Genomic DNA, 22,263 nt, shown 5'->3' with positions numbered 1-22,263 from the left:
TCACACAGCCGGTTGCTTCCAGTTAATGTCCTCACTGTGACAGGGATGTTAGCCAGATGAGGGGGCTTTTCCAGATGACTCACCTGAGGCCACGACCATCTGCCTGAAGGGGGGCGGAGGGCAGAAACGCTAGAAGACAAGCACGCCGAGAGAAGGGATGACAGAAAGACCGCAGCGCCGGCGGATAAATGGGTTCACGGGGGACGATATCTCACCTGGCAGATCGAGTTACACAGAGGCAGAAATGAGCACAATAGCCTTCATATATATGTTAGGTAAAAGAAACAGGTCCAAAATACTGCAGGTCCTCACAGAACCTCAAGCTGACTGAATGGATCTGTGAAGGATACGGTGACATCTCATGTTGCCCCCACCCCAAAGGAAAAAATCCCCCGCTTGTGTGAAAGGGGGCTCACATGTCCTCACTTTTCAAAAGCACAGAGTGACACTTCAACAGTATGCAATAACACATGTGTGAGAATATGACAATAGCAGTCAGTCATGAGTCACGTCCCAGAAAAAAGCCAAACACAGTAATTCAATGGCCTTGTAACCCACTAACCTTATGTCATTTTGTTTTCCAGACGTCTTTGTTGGAAAAAGGAGAAAAAAAACCCAGCAGCCCTCTTATGGAAAACTACAAGTAAGGATCGCTTTGAAAAATGGGAGAAGGAATCCACCTACTGGCCAACAGGAGGAATCATCACTCTGATTAGAGCAGGCAGATTTATAATTGAGGAAGTACTTCAAAGACAGGAGATGTTTAACATGACATTTTAATCTGTCTGCTGCCCTATTCAGTGAGACTCATTAATCGTGGTTCTGACCTAATTCGGGTTTGACCTTTATTTTAGCATCCAGCCGGCAGTTCATTAAATCAGCACGACTCAGACTGCATTTGATATGTTAATAACTTGCTTGTTTTTCATGTGTTCCTTCAGTAAACAAAATTGGGGTGTCTCGGGGGTAAAGCAGAATTATTTTTCCCAGCTGGTGTTTGTGGTTATTAGCTGACAGCAAACTAAAAGGCGAGACTCTTTTTGTTCTTAGATTCATGCTCCAGGACAGATCAATTCAAAGATGCGGCCAAAGCTGTGGGAGAGTCAAAGGACTCTTTCATCCCACTCCTGGACCCACTGATGTCTCTGCACCGTCATAGCCCGTCTGCCCACATAGAGCTGACCCTCACATGGGTCAGCAGGATCAACAGAAAAAGAGAAAAAGAGCATCCACAGTAAATTTACCATAAAATCCACCACAGTATAATAAGGAAGGATAAAAACAGATAAACAAGGGCAACCTCCCGAGACTGATTAACTTTGTACTGACTGCTCTGAAGTCTTCTGAAATAAATGTAGTAAAACTGCTAATATTTGGGTCACTGAAACTGAAGCTGATGCTTAAAATTGTCAGTTGACTCTAGTGTTCATGGTTTGCTGCTAAGTCAGATCCAGGACCAACGCTCTTAACCGAAAACAGAAGTGACTAAAATACACTTGAATTCTGGTTAAAATGACGCAAATGAGGGTGAGTGCGAATGTTCTTCCTCAACTGTACTGAAACGGTATCATATTATCTCCGTCTGACCTTTTGACCTCCACTTTGATCTAAAATTTGACTTTTCTAGTAGCAACAAATTTATAATGTGACCCACGCCTCTTCTCTCCAGCACATACCTCTGGATCAATACTGCGATTAATATTCTCAGAACCCATCACAGTGCCATGTGTGAACACCATACCAGTGACTCCTGCTTGATCTCATCTGTCAGTCTGTCCATCACTGCTGCAGACAAGAAGTGTCTAAGAGCTGATCCCTGATGTAATCCCACCCCCACCTTGAACCCATCTGTCATTCTTAGCCACTGTCTCACTGTTGTCATCCATGCCCTGCACCTTGGATGGTCCTGCATGCTGTTTGACCACCCTGACTTCTTCATGCAGTACCACAGGTCCTTCCTTATCATATTTCTCCAGATCCACAAAACCACACAGCAGTTCCTTGTGACCTTCGCTACACTCCTCCACCAATACTCTCAAAGCAAACATCACAGTTGCTGGACTACTGCAAGCCCCTTTGCAACCCATTTCCACCACTTCTTTTTCCATGCTGTGTTATGTGCTGTTTTTATAATGCCTATGCCCATAGTAGGGAGAAAACAGCAAATATCTTTTTCTAACTGAACTAATACTTCACCCTTTCTATATCAGAAGTTCAATTTTAGGATTGCAGTGTTTGCAAATCAGTGTTTTCATTTGGTATTAAATGTATTTTAGTTTTGACATAGCTCATTTTATTCTGCTTTTGGGATCCTGTTTAGGATTGTTTAGAGAGTTAAATATTTAAATATTTATTTGATCATTTATGTTCATCTGATGTGAACCCTGTTATAGAGATGGACTGGATTCTGGCTGTGTTGCTATGACGTAACCAAGGGGGAAAATATTCTTTCTGGGGAATTTCATGGTGGAAAAATGTGCACTTGTGGTGGATGTTGTTTGAAAAGTCAAGCATCCCGTGGAAACAGAGGTTGACATTTGCTTAGCAAACCACACAAGGTCCTCACTGAGTCTTTGCTGTCTTGTCTGCTCGTTCTCCCAAAGCCCAGTGCTAGAGTAAAACAGCGCTTTATTTCTTTAGTAGATTATATTGCATGTATTTAACAACATAATGCTTGATTTTCCATGATTTGCTCATTTTCCATGTATAGATCCATGTAAGAAAAACCACAATGTTTGGTGTTTTGTTCTTTCTTCTTCTCTGAACCTTTTCCTAAGCATGTTAGTCTATCTTAAGCCCCGAGGGCAGGAAGAGATGTAAGAAAAGGTTTCAACAGAGCTGTGATGAAACATGGAGGAAGGAAGAAGAAAAGTGCTAGAAGCATTTCACCAACACTTTGTATGTATCTTATTTCAGTGTGTAAATACAGGATACGGGTGAAACGTCTTCTTACATTTGTGATAGAAACACATGATTCACAACCATATCACTGGTTCTGTTTTTTTTAAACCAATTTACCCTGAAATCCATTATCCACTATTCAGGACAGCACTTGGCTGTGTTTTAGAAATTTTAATTTACTCTCTACCAGACAACATGCCTATAGTTGCAGTGAAATGCAAAGATAATGCAACCTTGTGAAAACCTGACAGGACAAAGCAATCTGCTGAGTGCCCACAGAGGCAACCCAGCAAACGTGGTTAAAACAGTGATGCTGTTTGTGAAACTATTCGTGGTATGATGGCTAAAACTGCTACACAGATGGAAAATGCTGACATTTCCACAAACAGTAGTAATCCACTCAGGCGGTCTCTAAAAGGGAGAGAAATATTTCTTAGCATCGCACTGAATTAAACAAATGTGTATCTGATTACTGAAAGGCTGAGAACCAACATCCACACACACACACACACATATATATATATATATACATATATATTGCATTGGACTTTATTGGTGCCTGAGACCAATTGCAAGTAGTTGCTGCAATCAGTTGGTTGCCTACAGGTTGAGCATGCAACTCCCTCAACTTTTGTGCAACCATGTACAACTGCAACTGGGAGTGCACAGGTTGTCTGGTGTGAGACAACCTGTCTCCAAACAATTGTGGTCCAACTTCAACTGATATCAATCACTCTGTGACCTGTCTTCCTCCTCTTACCCCACCGGTTGCAGCAATGGCCCCCTCCCTGACCTTAGTTCTGCTGGAGGTTTCTTCCTGTTAAAAGTGAGTTTTTCCTTCCCACCGTTGCCAAAGAGCTTGCTCATAGGGCGTCATATGATTGTTGGGATTCTCTCTGTTTTCTTGGTACTATTGTAGAATCTTTACCTTGCAATATAAAATGCCTTGAGGCAACTACTGTTGTGATTTAGCACTGTATAAATAAAACTAAATATTATTGAAATTAATTACTGTCTAACTTAGAAATGCAGACAGATTGCCAAGATATTGCAGCAAGTCTGAGTCGGTAAGCAAATGGTTAAAGGCTAATACATAGCACGCAACTTCTAGGTGGTAATAATGAAAATTTGTTGCTGACAAGCTCCGCCTTGTTGCATCAGTCTGTATTGTTGCACATTTCTTTGCAGTAGGGACTCAGCATTAACTCGTTGCCAACTGTTTGCTGATCATTCCTATTAATTCATATGAATCATTCATATTAATTTTACAGTTAAATCGCCATGTTGTAGAGGAATTTCTGTATCAGATGTATGAAGTTCTGGCTGGACTCTGAATGTAATGTGAATTTCACTTTACTATGGTGACATCTCCAAAGCTCCCAGGCAATACAAAAGTCAGCAAAAGCAAGCGTTCTTTTATTGTCACTGGTCATAGAAGTGAATTTATAGTACACTGTGCACTATAGTACAGACTCGGCGAACCAAAAGGATAACTTGTTACCTTTCAAAAACCATCATTTAAAACAAATATATCCAAAAATGTGACATGATTAGATTTAAAGAAGTAATGTGACTACTTATTTTGGCTTCATTTGAAATGAAACGACTTACTGTGCTTTCGTCATACCTAATCACAGCTGAAATTGCCTGCTATGACTTGTTAATTTTGAGTTTTAGTCTTGTCCTTATTTGTGGATGCATAATAAACATATAGACTGATTTAAGCTAGTACACTTATGTGTATCAAAAAGATTGCTGTTTTGGAAGAAAGTGTAAATAAAGTGTTAAACTTGCCTCCTGTCTCCTCTACAGTGAACATTCTTTAACAGTACCCGTAATTGTATTTTCTTTTGTTGCACGAATCTCCTCGTGATCCAGCTGTCTGTTTATTCCCCCCTCTGTTTGCGTTTAGAGAAAGATCTACAGATTTAAAAGATGTCAGATGTCAGACGCTTCCTCGCCCTCGTACCTCTGAACTGGGCCAGTTCGTCTTAAAATACTGCGCTCCTCAGAGAAATGTGCCAGAACATTCAGCGTCTACGTAACACCTTGTTCCCTCCCTGCCTCCCCATATCACACTGTTATCTTCTTCTTCTTTTTTTAAACATCTGATATGAGATGATGATGAGGATAAAAAAAATTATGTAAAGGTTCACACTTTTTAAAATAGCTTTCACCTGCTCTGATTTCTGTCTTACTGGGTTTGTCAGACTGGCTCGCCACAGAGTTTTCTGAATATTTTATTCCATCTAAGTTAAAGCTCTAAATCAGATTTAAGCATTTAGGGGTTCTTTCTTCATATTACCAGATAACCCTGCCACTAATACCCTCTATTCCTCTGCTTACTTTCATCCTGTCATATTACTTTTTTATATCAGGTGTTTCGGGGTGACCAATAAGCGCCACCTTCCACTGACGTCATGACCAACGCTGCTTCTAAGGGCATTTAATTTTAATGTAGACTTAATTTTAATATCACAACAGTTGAAATAAAATAAACATTAAGAAATCAACAAATAATACTTTTAGTGTATATGGTATTTATTTATATATTCTCTGTTAAAGTAGTCTTTAGCATTAGCATTGATTTGGTTATTCGTTCAAGAGCTAACGTTATTACGTTGCCTAGCAACCACTCTTTCGCTTTCTGCTGGCAAATACTGTATAACGTAAAATAAAAATTAAAATAAAAACATTAAATCTTTCCACAGCGTCTAAAATGATAGTTTTTATTTAGCTTTTGTCAAAATATTGCTGTTGTTATTATTAGTATTTTATTAATATCCTAATATTAGTCACAGTGCGTCGTAATTACGTTACAGCGTCCCCGTCCCCCTCGTAGCCGTCCCGAGCCGCCATGGCCACTACGCACGCTTTCTGCGCACACTCCACCGTGCTGTCCTTTGTTCCTCATTCATAAAGCGGCTTCACGAGCACGGGGATGTGTCACCGTGAACCCCTCGCACGGAAAGGACCGCTGGCCCTTTAAGGGTTATGTAGCAGGGCTAGCTGATGTAGGACGAGCCGACCGTGCGTTTCTCTGCTCGAGCTCCCGCTGCCATCCTCGTCATGGCCTCCGTACACCCGCCACCGACACCACCACCGAGGATGAACCGACCAGCCATCGACCCTTCCCTTCCCGGAGCGGAGACGGACGTCAAGCCGAAGCAGAGGCACCGGTAGAGGCGAGCCGCGCCGGGGAGAGCCGCCTCACATCCAAATGCCACCCCGGTTTCCTCATCCATGCCTTCGTTTAAAGCCAAGTACAGCTATACGATAAAGAGGGGTGCGAACCCGGGCGGCGGCGGCGGAAACATGACAACGGACAAGGATTATTCTCTTAATCTGTCGGTGCAGCAAGTGCTGAGCCTTTGGGTGCAAGGCTCGGCGCTGCACCACTTCACAGGTATGCGGAATGAAAGGTGCCGCTATTCTGCTGCTTCATTTTTTTTTTTTTTTAAATGTGTTCAGTGAAAAAGTCATCACCACCAGCAGCATGTGCAGCTTCCTTTTTAAAGAAGAATATATATAAATATCATTCAAATATATGTGGTCATTTTTCTTGTAGCCAGCAGGAAGGGCATGGCTGCTGTTATGCATAGGGGGCATCTGTGTGCCACCTTTCCATCCCACCTCCCCATCTCTGTCTCTGCAAGCTGGTGTGTTTTATTGGTGATGCTGGGCCTGAACCACAACATCAACAAAACAAAACAAAATCTCACTCTTTTATTCAGGAGTCCGTCAGGAAAAATAATGACAACATTCGGCTAATTAATCTTTCTGCTTCGTGAATGCGTAGTAAATGTGGCCTCCTCCCCCTCCTTTGTCTTTCAGTAAAGGGGCAATTAGAGGGAGGGTCCTCTTAGCGGGCAGGGATGCTGTCTGGGATGGTCCTGACTCTAGAAGTAGTGAGGCTGAGTTCAATTCCCTGTTTTATTTGAATGCAGTTGAGCCAGAGCATGTCTGCTTTGATATTGAAGGTAATATGCAGCTGTAAATACGAGATGAGGGCATCTCTGCGGGCTGATGGCTGAACTGTCACTTGTTGATACAGATGATTGAGCTGCTGCCATCAATTATGTGCTTTGTACCAAAACAAAATGCTTACAAGATGACTTTCTTCCTCCTTTTTTATTTGTAAGGAGGTTTAAGAAAAGTGGAAGAAATGCATGAAAGTTCCTATGACACAAAAACAGATCACGGGGCACCAAAAAAGCAATGTGTGGGCATTTTATCTCTTCTTTCCAAGCAGAATGAACTTCCTCAGCAAGAAATATTATTACTTGCCAGCTGTTCAAAGCATTGTCATCACTTTTCTTTTTTCTTTTTTTGAGGAAGTGGACGGGGGACCGTGTGTGTTGCACATTATAGAAATTCTTGCATTTCACTCTGCAAAGTGAGGAGCCGGACGTGTAGTCATGGCTGGCTTGGCACAGACCGGTTGTCTAATATGCAGCTGACATCCTGTGTTGAGAAACACATCATGCAGGGATGGAAGGGAAAAAAAGGCACAGTTGATCACGCTGACTCAGCAGGAAGTTGCAGTGCAATGTAGAAGTTTGTGGTATCTGAGCTGCAGCGGCGAGAAGAGAGCTGTGAGGAGCTAACGCCCCGGGGCTTTACAGAATACTGTTCACAAATCTCACACCTGACCCCCCAGACAGGTGAAAAACGACCTCCTGAGACATTAAAGAAGGTCAGGGGGGACAGTTGGGGAGCCCTGAACGGATAGATAAACTTTTATCTGTGCCCCTGGGGAGTGCTTCCTGTTTATGAGGCGTGCGCAGCAGGCGGTTTCACTTCAGAAAACCAGTGAAAAGAACACACTTAAATGTGAACAGCTACTTTGAAATTGTCTCACTTTGATGAATCACAGTCAATAAAAACATGCTGTTCTTGTCACTCATTTATTATCTATCTGTGGGATTTGTGGTACGATTGAGATGCATTTAAGGAAGTGCCATTTACACACAGACCTTTCCGATGTCAGAGTGTGTAACTTTAGAAATCTGATGATCAGATAAATATCCAATTCTTAATCCAGCATGCACCAGGTGCTGTTAATCTGCCGATTGCTAATTGTGTGGCGACACAGGCAGAACAGCAGAGCTGCTCATGTGCAGCTCATGAGGAGAAAGGAGGAAGAGCAGAGAGACGCCAGCGTAATGCATTGCATATGCATAGATATTTACCAGCTGGAGGGCACTGAAATGTATTTAACCTCATTTATTACAGCAATGAGTGCTTTAGCCTGTCTTGATTAGAATAAATAAGTGTATGAATATCGGTTAAACAGGGAAACTCATACAACATCATGTTTATTTTGCGCTTTTATCCCTTTTTTTGTTTTTTTTTACCTGCTTTGGTCTTAGAAAATGAAAAATATTCAATGCATTAGCCTACTTGGGGGGTGGTTAATTGACACCCAGCGGGTTAATGAACTTGTAATAGACTTGCAGAAATCCTGTATTATCAGTTCACAATAATAATGTCAAAAGGCTTTCTTAGTTTTAATTGTTTGCCTGCTGTGATTACGCGATGATCAGATTGCTAAAAAGTCATTTTATTATCTCACACAGTAACATGTTGTGTAGCTGTTCTTCGTGTAAAGCTAATCAGTTGTGTTCACTCTGCACGTTCCCTGATCTGCAGCTTTTTAGCTCAGCATGTCTGGTGTTTAGCTGTTTGCTTTAGCCTTTATCTCTTTGCAAACAAGCACACAAAAGCAAAAAGAGCTCAGGTGAAGCTGTAAAACATACACACAAAAACAGAAAGCGCAACTTGGCTGCTCAGTTAAAGGTCCAGATATTTCTGTCAGGAGTTGGCAGACAACTAAACAGAAGGTATAGTGGAGTTTAGCAGGTTCAGATAAAAGCATCGAGTCTATGTATGGGCACATGCAGCTATATTAGGAGTTAAAGCTTTGTGTGAATGCCAAGCAGCAACCTTCAGGATTTAAAAACATTGCACCAATGCTGAAGTGGCAAAAGCTGCAGTTCCTCCAGTGGCCACTTGAGGCTTTCTCCTAAAACAAGTCAATCCCCATAGACTCCTGTGTTAAAATAAACTTTAAAGCATTAAAAGCATCTTTACAGCCTCAGTGGATGTTTTCCCACATCATAACTATCAACACAGGCTTAAATTTTCTTTTCTTTCTTTCTTTTTGTAAATAAATTTATGCATCTGGATGCTAAAGTGAAGATCGTGGTCGCTTTGAGTGACAGGCGTTCCCAAGGCACCTGGATTTGATCACAGTCTGCTGGGCCTCACCTCCACTGCCATGTTTGTGCTGTTGGTGCCTTTTGGAGCATTTGCAGTGGCATTATCTTATTGGTCTTTTACTTTGCACTAATTAGCAGGTATGCTTTTCTGTGTGGTGCATGTGTACAGTTTAACGATACATCACGTCATAGTAGCTCGGTTCTCCGAAAAAGAAGAAGCATCATCCGAAATGGAATCAACATTAGCATAGTCCTCTTCTTGTTCTGCATCACGGGACAGAGTCACTGCCAGATGTGTCAGGCTGGCTCTCCCTCTCTCCACGTTTGGACAAACCCATCCTTCGTCGTCTTGAGAGGTGAACTCGGCAGCCTTCTGCTTCGAGAAGCTGCGGCTTCAACACGGGAATGGTTCATGTTCTGCAGCCGCCTGTGTACTCCAACCTCTGACGAGGCACCAAATACACGAGCCCCTGCTTTTTTAAAATTCTGTCCTGTTGACAGGCGAGCTCTAAAGCCGCCGTGCTGACAAAGACCTCGGCCTGTAGTTGCGGATTAGCAGAAGTTAATACTGTGCTCTCACTGTGTTTTAGCCTGTGTTCGCTCCTATCTCTGAACATGACACAGCACTTTACTGCACTCATTTCTCACCCTATAGGTGCTTCTTCATAGCCGTGACCACCTGCGCTGCCTGCTGTCCCCTGAAACTAAATGTGCACCTCACCTTCCAGCATCTGCTGCAATGCAAAAAAAATTAGCTGCCATGGATAATTTTAGTCGGCTGAGATAAATAACGAGCCTCGTGTCTCCACTGAACATTTCACCCGACCCATTTTCTCTCTAAATCGAGCTTGTAACTTATCAAGAAATGCAACAGATTTCCTCCAGCTATGCTATTAAATATTATTCTGACCAGCATGACAGGTTACTGTTACAGAAGAGAGATCACGCTGACATTTGGTCCTCAGTAGGTGTCCGGGTCAGGCTCCATCCATCAGTGATGGTGGAAGACTATACGGATTATTTTATCAGTAAGTAGAAACACAGAGTATCCCAGCTGTCCTCTCCATTTGTGAAATTTTTGGCAAAGTTGATCTCACTGAACCCTTACATATTGAATCTAACCGTGAGGTTTAGAGGAGAAACTTCTAGCATTTGCGGCCAATCAGCTTACCTGCCATTCACCGTTAGTTACGTTGAACTCCGCATTTTTCTTTTCTTTTTCTCAGACTTCTGCTAACCAACTCATTCCCTTAACTACACATAAACTAATGGTGTTTGTGATTGTCTGTTTAACCTCTGGATGTCTGTAGTTCTTTAGACCGAGTGGGCGATATCACAGTCTGTGTGCGATGATGTTAGCATTGCATAACCTCCTCCAGGATCTTTGAGTTTCATCTTTTCCAGCCTGCATTAAAGGCCGGCTCTCTCTACACGATGCTGAATCCTGATCAGCTTTCGTGTCGTCGGGGGCTACAGTTAAGCGGGGCTCTCTCTCCCTGTACTTCCTGTATGTGTGTCTCTCTTATGTCTTGGGTCCCATCACAGATATCACTCTCTCCTCTGCTGCTGGATGCTTGCAGAAAGACAGCAGTGGATACACTGCAGCGTGATCTGCGTGCTCAGTCATTTAAGACAAAAAGCCATTGTGTTACTCCGCTGTCACGTCTCTCTCCGCCTGGCCCGGCGCTCGCCTGCCGGATCAATAAGTAGATGTAGGCACTCAGTGGACTGTGGAGGAGCTCGGTTAAATGGATATGCTAAAGAGGTCCTCGTGTCCCAGAGCTCTGAGAAATACTTGGTAATAGAATTGGGCGTTGTGATGTTTACACTGCAAAATAATGTCACGTTTCCTGTTTGCATCGCGCCCACACACAGACAGCATTGCCATGCTTCGGCTGGGTCATCCTTTCTCACTTGGTGTCTTTTCTTCTTCAGTTATCTCACGGCCAGCTGGCTCCTTCTGGCTCCCACGGTGCCAGGGGTTCAACCAAAGGCCCCTCGCTGGCAAAGTGCAATGAAGCCGGAGCCTTTTTAGACAAAGCTGGCCTGTGCCACAGAAAGACAGGGAGAACGAGGAGGAGGAGGAGGAGGAGGAGGAAGAGTGTGATTTTTAAATGCTGTTTACTGTTCTCATTTTCAGTGGAGTCCGTTATAACGGCAGCACAGTCTGGACCCTGCAGGGTGCATTATGTGTATTCTAGGAGAACAGTCGAGTTTGGTGGAAGCTAATTAGATGATTTTGCTGGCATTTTAGGGATTATCAGCATTTTTAGTTTGCAGACGTTTGTTTCTACAATTACATTTTTTTTTTCAGAAAGCTTATCTCCAGTCAGGATGGTCACAAAAGGCGGCCGTATGCTATTGTTTTCCATTTACCGCTTCATGTCGGGCTCGCTGTCTGAAATGTCGCTCTGAGCGGTTTTATACATCTCCGCCACGGGTCCATCGCCACGGTCGGCTGCCTCTTTGATGAGGCTTGACTTAGACGGTGGCTGCTGTAGATTGAAATCCTCCCCTCGCCTCACAGACGTGCAGCAGCGGCTGTAGCTCTGCATCTTGGCTGAGCTGCAGTGTTTCATCTTGGAAGCACTCTTTATAAGCAGTAAATGTGAATTTTTCAAGACTAGAACGGAATATTATAAGTTGTGTCTTCCCCCTCGGGATTACTTATTATCGGCGTTTGTTTGCATGAAGCTCTTTTGTTCAGAAGAGCTTCTTATCACTAATGCGGCTCAGTAAGGTGAAGGCCTGCCTCCCACCACTGCATGACTCTGAGACAGAGTCTCACGCTTTTATTACCTCTCTTAGACTTTCGTAGCTCTTTATTTGTCGGCTCTGATCAGTCGTTACTTCGTTGTCAGCAGGCTGTAGGAAATGCAGCAGCTCGCCTTTAGACAGGAAAGAAACATGGTGATCACACCTTTTCTGGCCTTTCTGGTCTTCCTGTCCATCAGGATCCAGTTTAAAATTTACTTGTTTTTAAAAGCCTTATTGGTTTGGTGCCACCTTACTTAACAGAACTTTCGGAGCCTCTGACCAGATAGTCCAGTCCAGGCTTAAAAGCAAAGTCTACAAAGTCTTTGTAGTGGCAGCTCCTAACTTTTGGAACAACCAAACTTCCCACGTACAGCTCAGTCATTTTAAAACAACTGCTTATTCTTGTTTTCTTTCAGGTCTAGATGAGCAGGATAGCCTGATGCAAATACGGCCTTATTTAATTAGTTTTATTTGTTGATTTTTATTGTGTATTTGCTGTTTATTTATTGACTGTATATTTTTTTACAACCTGAGGTTGTTGCTGAAAGCTAGGATAAAGTTTATTGAGATGGTTAAAAAAAAATTAAAGCAGCTGATGTACAGATATCCCACTAAGCCCCTGCTTCTGTCTGTGTTCAGGTTGCAGTAGTAAATAAGCAGCTTTTATCTATAAAGCAGGTTTTCTGTTACAAACCTGTTGTCTTTAAGTCCTGTTTCAAGTTTCATGTGTAATCGACGTTATGCAAACCAAAGCTGACCTTTATATGTAAATGCAGCTATTTCACTAAAATAAAGGAAGCAAAATAAATCACAAGGGCTTAAATCACCGTTTCCCAGTATCGTTGTTTTGATCATTGTGATGTCAAATCAAATCACTGTACATCAAGGATGGACATGATCACTGCTTTAAAACGTAATTAGATTAAATCAAGCTTGTAATTTATCAATAAGTGCAACAGACAGACTCTGACTAAGAATTCAAATGTTATTTTGGCCAGAGTTTTACAGAGACCATTACAGATTTATCCACTGAAGGCAGATTTCACTGACATTTGGTCCTCGGTGGGTGTCGAGGTCATCCATCTGTGTTTGTGCTCCATGATGGTGGAAGGAATATTCAGAAGTCCCAATACAACTGTGTTAAAGTGTTCCAACACAAGGAAAAGCATTGTAAAAGTATAGAAAAAGAAAAGCGAAGCCTTAAACGTGCTTTCTGTTTACAGACCAGCAGGACAGGTCAGAAACATAAAAACATTAAAAGCTGGGACCAGTCTGCTTCAGGATGGTTTCTTTGGTAAACAATTCATAATTCATTTTGTAAGTGAAAGCTGCTTCTGTTCCTCAGATCGATATTTAATTTCATGCTTCACCAGAAATGAAAGTACTCTGTTAAAGTCATATATATTAGAATAGGGGATTGTTGTTACTTTAATGTGCCAGCTGACTGATTTTAAAATGGTGATGTAAACCAACAAATAGGAAAAAATGTAGTCTTTATGTTTGCAGTAACTATCATTATACATCATCATTGTTATTAACCAGTAAATATAAAAAAATGTGAAAATGTAAAAATATTTATTTCAGTGCAAGCGGTGATTTCTCTAATTTGTTGCCATGTTTGATGTTCAGGCTAAAAAAAAATGTAATTGTCTGATTAATATTTATGAAACTAATCGATAATTTATTTGCTGCAGTTGTTACATTAAGAACCCCTAAGACATTATATCATACTGTACTGTAGTATATACTTATACTACTATGTGCTATACTTATACTATATCTGGAGCAACTACGCATTGTGTTCGAGAGATATTACCTGATATTTAACTTCTGAGGCTGGGCTGTACTTTTATATAATACTATAATATAATAGATGGTGCAGGTGGTCAGTTTAACCTTAATTCAGCAAGTAAAAGAAAAAAGCATTTAGATGAGAAAACATTTCAGCACACTGCCCCCTGCCGGTGAAAGCTTTAGTTAAATTGTACGTAGAGCACCTTTAATGTAAGCGGTAAATCCTGTGCTTTCAGGCTGTATCTGATCTGTGTTGTTGGCTCTCTCTCCCTGCAGAGATGTGGTACTGGGTCTTCCTGTGGTGTCTCTTCTCCTCGCTCTTCGTCCACGGGGCGGTGGGGCTGCTCATGTTAGTCATGCTGCAGCGCCACAAGCGGGGACGCCTCATCACCCTGGTGCTGGTCAGCGTGGGTTTCCTGGCCTCGCTCTCCGGAGGCGTCATCACTAGTAAGCCCATTTACTTCCCCTTTTGTTTTCTTGCTGACGGGTTATTTTTAGAGCGACCTCAGAGTGCGGCGTTCAGCACCCAGAAGAAGACGAGAGGTGACAGGAAGGCAGAGCGAGCGCTGGGTGAGGTGACCGTGTGTTAACTCGTGTCAACTAGAAGAAAACAGAAGCTGACAGAGAGACAGGGAGGAGAAAGATTTTTAGACTAATCTGCTTCTGTGTTTACCTGCCTGTTTGTTTATGTGGCCCAGGAAACTTCAACGTGTCGGCACGATAAGGGTTCATTTAATTTAACAACATTTTTGTGATTGGCTGGACTGTTGTCGCTGGTAGGAAGAGTTTGCACCCAAAAAATACCAACCACACACACACACACACACACACAAATGACCTAAACACTAACTTTGAAGATATTCCAAACAACAACAACAAGAACATTTAAAGGTACATTTTGTAAAATCCCTATTCAGATTTTTTTTTTAAATTCACGCCACTGAGTGTTAGATTCGTCTATGCACTGTAACAAAGACCTCTAACTAATCCTCACCTGACTATTACAATGTTTTATGTTAAGAAATCAAGGATATACTGTCCACTTTCACTCTGTCTCTTAAGCAGTCAGTAGTTTAACCAACCATCCCAGTGATGTAATGTTCTGTACGGGCACAAGTTCAGTATCTTTCCCATCTTTGCTTCCTCCTGGGCTACAGTTACTGCCCCCCCAGCTAGGCAGCCTCCCATCCAAGTACTAACCAGGCCCACCCTGGCCAAGATCAGCAGAGATTGGGCGTGTTTAGGGTGGTATGGGGATGAGCAGTGACATGCTAGTATAAAGTTAACAAATTACACTCCTACCTGGTCTTTGAGCTGCTTGGAGAAGTCTGGCGTGTTTCCTTTTTTTGTTCCAAATGCTCAAACGATTTAAATGTGGGTGTTTAGTCTTTTGCTTGAAGCAGACTTTTAGCTGCATCTACAGATTTTCTACATGTTGCTGTTCATCAGATGTCTGCAGTAACCTCAGAACAAATGGGGAAAAACAAAAAACAAAATACAGTCTTATTTCTTGACACCACCCCACTTTAAGTTAACAGTCAGTTCCTTTAGTCAATTCTAAGAGCTACATCATTACATCCAAGTGAATGTGTTAAGGTTTGGGCGGCTTTGAGACAAATTCTCAAGTAGCGACAGGCTGTTACAGTCACAGTAGGGAAAAACAGTGGTTGGAGAATGGAACACAACCAAAATGAACGCAGCTGACAATTTGATGTGTCAAGACGGCAATAAAACAGCAATAAGATGAAGTCTGTCTGTGATTAGATGGGGTGCAGTCAGTCGATTGAAAGTGGTGGAAAGTAAGCATGCATCCTCAGGCCAGGAGCTGTTGGTCGCTGCAACTACTCACTCAGAGCAAAACATTTTTCTTTTCCTTTTTCTAGTCGCAAAAAAGGTGCTGTCCTATTTTTACTCTAGTGTGACTGATCCATTAGGGTAAGAAGGTAAGAAGTCCCAGTGCACCTCAGGTCACGTTCCCTGCAGAGTCCATGGGTATCACATTTCAGCACTAATGATGATACCTGCAAGTCTGCATTAGAAATGAGGGGCAGCGGATCCTTGAAGACCAGGGGTAATTAGTCTGAGGCCATCTAATTCATCTCTCTTTGTTAACACTTAATATAACACAGTAGAGTGGTGCAGATAGTTATCTATAATACATGATGACATCTGTGGTGACTGTGAAGTAAAAATACCTTAAAATACTCTAAAAAGGCAGAAATCAGGAATTGTTAATCATTTATTTTCTACTGTGAATCAAAACGGTGAGGAAATCTGTTCGCTGTCTGCACGTTTTAATAACTGGCACTTGTTTTCATTGTTATACCAGGTGTGATATGTTATCTTGAGCTAGGACAAATATCAGTATTTTGTATCCAATACAGTGGGGCAAAAAAGTATTTAGTCAGCCACCGATTGTGCAAGTTCCCCGACCTAAAATGATGACAGGGGTCAGTAATTTGCACCAGAGGTACACTTCAACTGTGAGAGACAGAATGTGAAAAAAAAATCCATGAATCCACATGGTAGGATTTGTAAAGAATTTATTCGTAAATCATATTTTTGAAACACAAAAATATTCACTTTATTATTTTTTTAAACACTGCAGGTGAAGCTGATATCCAGGCTTTGTTTATTTGCCTTTACCTTCCCCTTACTGTATCAGTGTGAGAGCACAGGGTGTGTAAATAGACCTGCGTCTATCGTAGCGTAGGGCTCTGTGGATGACTCACTCACCGTCACAGATGTGAGCTGGTGCCCCAAAAATAGAAAAGCCGCTTTATTATTAATGTGTAGCAATCAGAGTGAGCTAGACTATTGACAGCGTCACCAGCCATGTGTACGCGAGCCCGGCACAAAATCAGAGTGTGTGTTTGTGTGTGTGTGTGTGGAGACTGCAAAGGCAGCAGTCGCAGCTGAGTAGAAGTAAAAGAAAGGTCATGCAGCACAGAGGAAATGTCAGCCTTTAATAGTTGTTTAAAGTCCTTTTCTATAACATTAAATGTCCAGGACTCTGATTTGAGCTACAGTTTAGAGTCTACAGGCCTCAGTTGACATGTTACATGTTTAAGTTTATGTTGTGTTTGGAAGGTTTGCGTGATGGCACAGCTTCGTGTGTTTCAACTAAGCAAACCACAAGCACATTGTCCTTTAGACAAATGAGTCCAAATCGGAGATGTTTGGTAATAATGCAAAGTGCATAATATCAGCAGCACAAATAAATGTTATTGTCATGCACAATGGAGGAGGCGTGATCCTTTGGGCTTGGTTTGCAGCCAATGGGTCCGGGCACCTTCCAGTGCCAGACTGATGTTTAAGACCTGAACACTAAACCCCTGTTGATACTAAAAGCTGAAGATTTAGACACAGAAACCAACCTCTTTCTCTTTTTAATCAGGACACACGTGCAATTTTTCTTTTAGTTTTTAATACAAACACAAAGCAAAGATGAGAAACACTCCGACTTTAAAGCCAGTGTGATGCTACTTTAGAAATACTGGTTTTCCTTCTCCACACATTATTTTTTCTTTCTATCCGCCTGACGTGCAGGTTACTGAAGAGCCTTTTGTAACGCATGTAACAACATGATATAACTCTAATCTAATTGCTGAGTATAGCACAGTAACCTGTTACATTACCGTTACTGAAAAATGTAACGTGATCACTTTGTTTTCTGTAAAAGCAGCAGCGATTGCATCCTCCACACCGTAAATATGATAACCTTGATGAAGGGAGGATTTGCTGGAGCACTGCTGGTAGCTTTAACTGGTAAACTTTGTTTAGATTTTCTCGGCCTTCGAGTCCAGCAGTTTAAAAATAGCTCACTCGGCTTTGGTGCCTGGATTAGAGAAACGTCCTCTCCTGCTGTTTGTCTCAATCACGACTAGACGGACAGCGTGCAGTGAGAACTGCTGCAGGAAGAGCAGCGAGTCCGCTCAGAGTGTGGCTGCGAGGAGGCATGCACGAACGCTCCTCCATCACTGACAGAAGGGCGAGACCAGGAGGGACATGTTTGTCCGCTGATCCCCTGACTGTGGATGTTCAGTTGGGTTTAATGGTGACAGGCAGCTGTGTGTGTGTCTTTCTCTTTGCCAGATCTTGTATTAGCATTGACTTTTAAATTTTTTTATCTCCCTCAGGCGCGGCCGTGGCGGGCGTTTACCGCGTGGCGGGGAAAGGCATGGCACCGCTGGAGGCGCTGGTGCTCGGCGTGGGCCAGACCACCCTCTCCGTCGTCATATCCTTCTCGCGGATCCTGGCCACGCTGTGAAGAAAACCCATGACGGGGTGAAAGCGGGCAAACCGAGCCGGGCAGAGACTTTAGGCCTGCTTTTATGGAAGGACATGAGGCACAAGTCCTCTGGACCTTTTGAGGGCCGGATCCAGGGTAGAGCGCCCCCCCCAGCGTCTCTGCACTGTGCAGGAAGGTCGTCATCATGTCAGAGAGCAGCGCCGGGCAGAGGCTCGGCCTCAGCTTCTGGACCTGAAAGCCATGTTTCTGAGTTTCCAGAGTTATGCCACTTCTTCGTGCCAAAAGCCTTCTCTGTGAAAACAGCAAGCCTCGGTGGCCGACTGACTCTCAAAGGCTTTCTGTTGAACTTTTGAGGGAGGAGGAAAAAAAATCTATTTTTTAAACAGCGACCTGTAATCGTGAGCTGATGATCTTTGGCGATCGGAACAAAAGTTCGGCAAACAAACAAAAGAACAGCAGTGTCCATCAGCAGTAAAACACCTTCATCAGTATTGAACCGCCGCCGCGCCTCTAGGCCTGCATACAGCTTCTCGCTCCTTCTCCTGAGATGGCTCGAAAGCCGCAGCATCCGACTCACGAGCAGGAAGAAGCTTTGAATTTTTGCACTTTGTAAATGTTGGCGAAGTGGCAGAGGAAAACCAGCATGTGATGATCGATTTTAAAGCGTGCCAACAACAACTCTGAGCGGAGTCAGAGGAGTAGTTTGGGGAGTGTGTTTATTGGCTTTCTTCCACAGACAGAGAGAGAGGATGAGATCAATGTCACTCTGATGTCTTTACTGTAAACAAAGGTGGAGCCGGGAGACAGTAAAGTTATCTACCTGCATCTGATTTATCTCTATTAAACAATATAACATAACATAATATAACAGGACATAATGATAATCGAGTTGCAGGAATTTGCTGTAATAATAAAAATATTTTCATTCGAAAAGTTGGAAAAGAACCAGATTAGAGAAAAGAAACGGAAATTTGACCATCCAGTATTTCCAGTGTGTGTGAGGCAAAAGTAGGTGTACCTGTGCTGTCAGTATGCAGGTTTTACGCCCATGAGCAGCAGTAAAGGCAGCTAAGCGTTCCTGTAATCATCGATCAGTCCTGCGCATCAACTCGGAGGGGTTTTTAGCCCATTCTTCCGTACAGGAGCGTTCAGACTCTGAGATTGCGGCGCGTTTCCTCGTGTGAACGCCTCGCTTCAGGTCTTACTTCGGTCAGGGATTGTATTTTCAACACATGACCTTTATTTTTCTTTGATCCTTCTTTGAGGTTCAGATCACGCACGCCTTCCTGCTGAGAGGCAGCGGGCCAGGCTCAAACCTTGACACCCCTCTTACATTTTACCCTCTAACGTCCCTCTAACGCAGTGGTAGGGAACTCCAGGCCTCGAGAGCCGTTGGTCAACACACCTGAATCAAATGATTAGTTCATTACCAGGCCTCTGGAGAACTTCAAGACATTGAGGAGGTCATTTAGCCACTTAAATCAGCTGTTTTGGATCAAGGACACATCTAAAACCTGCAGGACACCGGCTCTCGAGGCCTGGAGTTCCCTACCCCTGCTCTAACGTGTTTGATAGATCCCCTTTGTTTAAATAAATACACCTGATTGGCATCCTGTTGACTGAAAACATCCTTAGCTTCATATTCACGGTACAGACATCAGAGGGGCATCATCAAAACTTTTAGCAAGAAGGCTAATAAACGGTTTGTTGAACAAAACAGGAGCCGTCTGTAATAGGGAGTGATTTGGTTTGGCTCTTTATAGATTAATTCTTCCTTATTCAGGGTAAGAGGAGTAAAGGTGCGTCAGCATTGAAAAGGGTCACTTTGCTGCTTGAGAATCAGCATATTCCCAGAGAAATCGCTCCGAGTGAGTCTGTGAGTCCTGCAGGTGCAGATTTTCTGGAGCCCCGGTCCTCCTCGGCTCACCGTAGTGCTGCTTATGTCTGCACTGTTTCAGTATAAACTCCCCGTGGAAAGCCATCCTTCCCTCCCCGGAGAAGGTCACAGATTGTGCTGCTCTGATTTATTTTCTTCTTCTTCTTCTTCTTCTTTTATTCTATGCCTACTTTTTTCTTTATTGTTTTGTTTATGAACCCATGCTCCTTAAGTTTAACTTTGCACGTTGCACTGACTTTAATCTGCCTTGTTTTAGATCAGTGTGCATTGACCCGATGCTATACACACGCAGACACAGATTATGATGATGAAGATGATGCTTTGGAAAAAACAAAATAATGTGAAGACTGTGCTCGAAGTTACTGTATGTAGATGCCAGACACAGGCGGTGCCGAAGAAAGTTCAACTTTGCCCAAACCTTCACCCAGGAGGTCGAAATACCAAAGTATCGCTCACAGTCTAGCTTTACTCATCCCGTTTTCTCATCTTACTGACGTCAACATAAAGAGTTAGTGGTTTTATGTACTTTTTAGGGACATTTGCACATTCAAAAATATGCTCGTGCTGATTTTTATTTCTTTTATTTTTTTGCGGTTTTGTGGCTCTGAAGGTAAATTATGTAATGATGTAACAGTTTACTTTCACTACCAGCTCAGCACACAAGAGGGCGATATTGCACTGGAATGAAGTAGCAGCAGGAGCCTGAATGCCTGTGAGATGATTGTGGGGTTTGGAAATATTGAACAAAAAAAAAAGGTAAATGACCTGAAGCCCCTCCCCCTGTTTATTTTCCCCCTGTACCACTGGGTTGCTCTGCACGTGGTCTGCACCGCCCGTTTGAATGTGTAAGCTCAGCCTTCAGGGACCAATCGTGACTCACCTGCTGTCGGTGAAATCTGTTTCTGCGGGCACTTTGTGCATGTTCGTATGCGGCTCACAGGAGACTGATGAGCATCGTTGTCGCCGTGTTCGGTGTCGGTCTGAGCAGTCGTGCTTGTGACTAGAATAAAAGGATTTCCATGTGTTTTCTTTCATTGCGCTGGTGGTCGGAGAAGGGGTGTGAGGACCTACTACAAGTGACAGCAGTTTTACTGTCTTTACATAAAGTGGGTTTTTTTATGTGGCGATTAAAACTGCAAGAATGGACTCGATGCTGTCAGATCTGCACATCCAGAGCTGTACATAGCCGCAGTGTGCTTCATAAACAAACTAACCGCTGAATAGCATTCGCACCCGGTGCCATTACTGGTCATGACGGATATATGTGTGTGTTTTTCCGCTCCAGGTTCTGTGATTGAGCCGTGTGACTGAGTGTGCGTTGTAATATCTAAAGGAGACACCCAGCAACTAATAATCCCCTCTAGACTTTTAAAAAAGTAACGCCATCACGCTGCAGGAAGACACCCAGCTCAATAATCCTGTCTCTTTCAATAGGCTTATGATAGAAGCTGCACCCACCATTCGTACCAACACAGCCACCACCTCAAGTCTGCTGTTGCCCAAATGCCACAAATCCCGCCCCCCTCTCTTCCCAACCCCGAACACATACTGTGTACCCGCCGCTGTGGCTGCATGTGCAACGCAGCTCAGGTAACATGTGAATGGACTAACATGGACAATCCACCCAGAGACAAAGCTGTACATAAAACCCAAAGTGGCACTTCTCCTGTAGATAATGTACAATATCTTCTTTTTTAATTTTGTACCAGCCAAACTGCTGATATTTATAACTATTGCCTATTTATGTACAAACTGTTCTCCTGTACATACTCAGCAGGCGGTTGAAATAAAAATCTTTTGCAGCATAAAAAGCTCAGGAGTGTTGTTTCTGCTCTTTATGGATCGTCTTCGTCTCACAGCACAAACAGGAGGAGTGCGGAGGAACCTGGTGATAATGTTATGATATGTGTATCATATTTAATGCATCAGTTTTTGATACCTCTACATCATCAGTGTGATTTGTCTTAACTGCAACCCCGTTATATGTTTTCATAATAGCCAGGAAACCTACGCCTTCTTTGGGTAAACTGATGGCCAGCAGGGGGCGACTCTGCTGGGTGTGGAAGAGTCAGCGGGGAAAGCGGCCCTCTGCTCTCTGGTTCTGTGACCTCATTGAAACTCTTTCCTGTGGGCTCAGTCAATAATTTCAGGTCATACTGAATAAAAAATGAAGTTAATTTAGTAAATTATTGGTCACTGAGTGAGAAAGGAGGATCATTAACAAGTGAGCAGTCCTTCATCAGGCCTTCACCAGCTAGTGAGTTACATTATGGTGGCTGTGTCTGTCTTTTATACTGTATGTGGTTAGAAATTAAGAGGAAGGTTTTTAAAGTGTAGATTCAGCAGAAAAAAATTAGTCTTTTGGATACTTTTGATGGAGATGAACAGTCAGGTCCAGAAGCATTTGAGTGGTGGCACTTTTTTTTCTTTTGAGCACCACC

At 42.9% G+C, this 22,263-nt stretch overlaps 1 protein-coding gene and 1 long non-coding RNA gene across 2 annotated transcripts in view; both read left to right on the top strand.

Moving 5' to 3' along the window:
• LOC147303569 (uncharacterized) overlaps window positions 1-3,125 on the top strand; it is a 97,453-nt gene extending 94,328 nt beyond the window's left edge. The window contains exon 5 of the long non-coding RNA XR_015127041.1: window positions 585-3,125. This is a non-coding gene — a long non-coding RNA (uncharacterized LOC147303569). The remainder of the gene's footprint in view (window positions 1-584) is intronic.
• A 2,304-nt stretch (window positions 3,126-5,429) lies between these two features.
• Window positions 5,430-22,007, top strand: tmem170b (transmembrane protein 170B). Its single transcript, XM_086280543.1, has 3 exons — window positions 5,430-6,307; window positions 13,950-14,120; window positions 17,813-22,007. Exons 1-3 carry the CDS (start codon window positions 6,145-6,147, stop codon window positions 17,941-17,943), a joined length of 465 nt encoding a protein of 154 aa, XP_086136669.1. The 5' UTR covers window positions 5,430-6,144; the 3' UTR covers window positions 17,944-22,007.
• Window positions 22,008-22,263: the final 256 nt, after the last annotated feature.

The sequence above is a fragment of the Aulonocara sp. 'chitande type north' Nkhata Bay genome, linkage group LG22 (genome assembly GCF_057382095.1).
Source record: "Aulonocara sp. 'chitande type north' Nkhata Bay isolate Kocher_YH1m ecotype deep benthic linkage group LG22, A_spYH_male_GT1.1, whole genome shotgun sequence".
NCBI lineage: Eukaryota > Metazoa > Chordata > Actinopteri > Cichliformes > Cichlidae > Aulonocara > Aulonocara sp. 'chitande type north' Nkhata Bay.
This window is presented reverse-complemented; position numbering and strand designations above follow the sequence as displayed.

Bases quoted from the DNA above. Each gene is read 5' to 3' on its own strand.
- tmem170b (XM_086280543.1), top strand. From the start codon at position 6,145: ATGCCTTCGTTTAAAGCCAAGTACAGCTATACGATAAAGAGGGGTGCG. The intron at 6,308-13,949 runs GTATGCGGAATG...CTCTCCCTGCAG, and splicing joins GGCGCTGCACCACTTCACAG to AGATGTGGTACTGGGTCTTC. The intron at 14,121-17,812 runs GTAAGCCCATTT...TATCTCCCTCAG, and splicing joins CTCCGGAGGCGTCATCACTA to GCGCGGCCGTGGCGGGCGTT.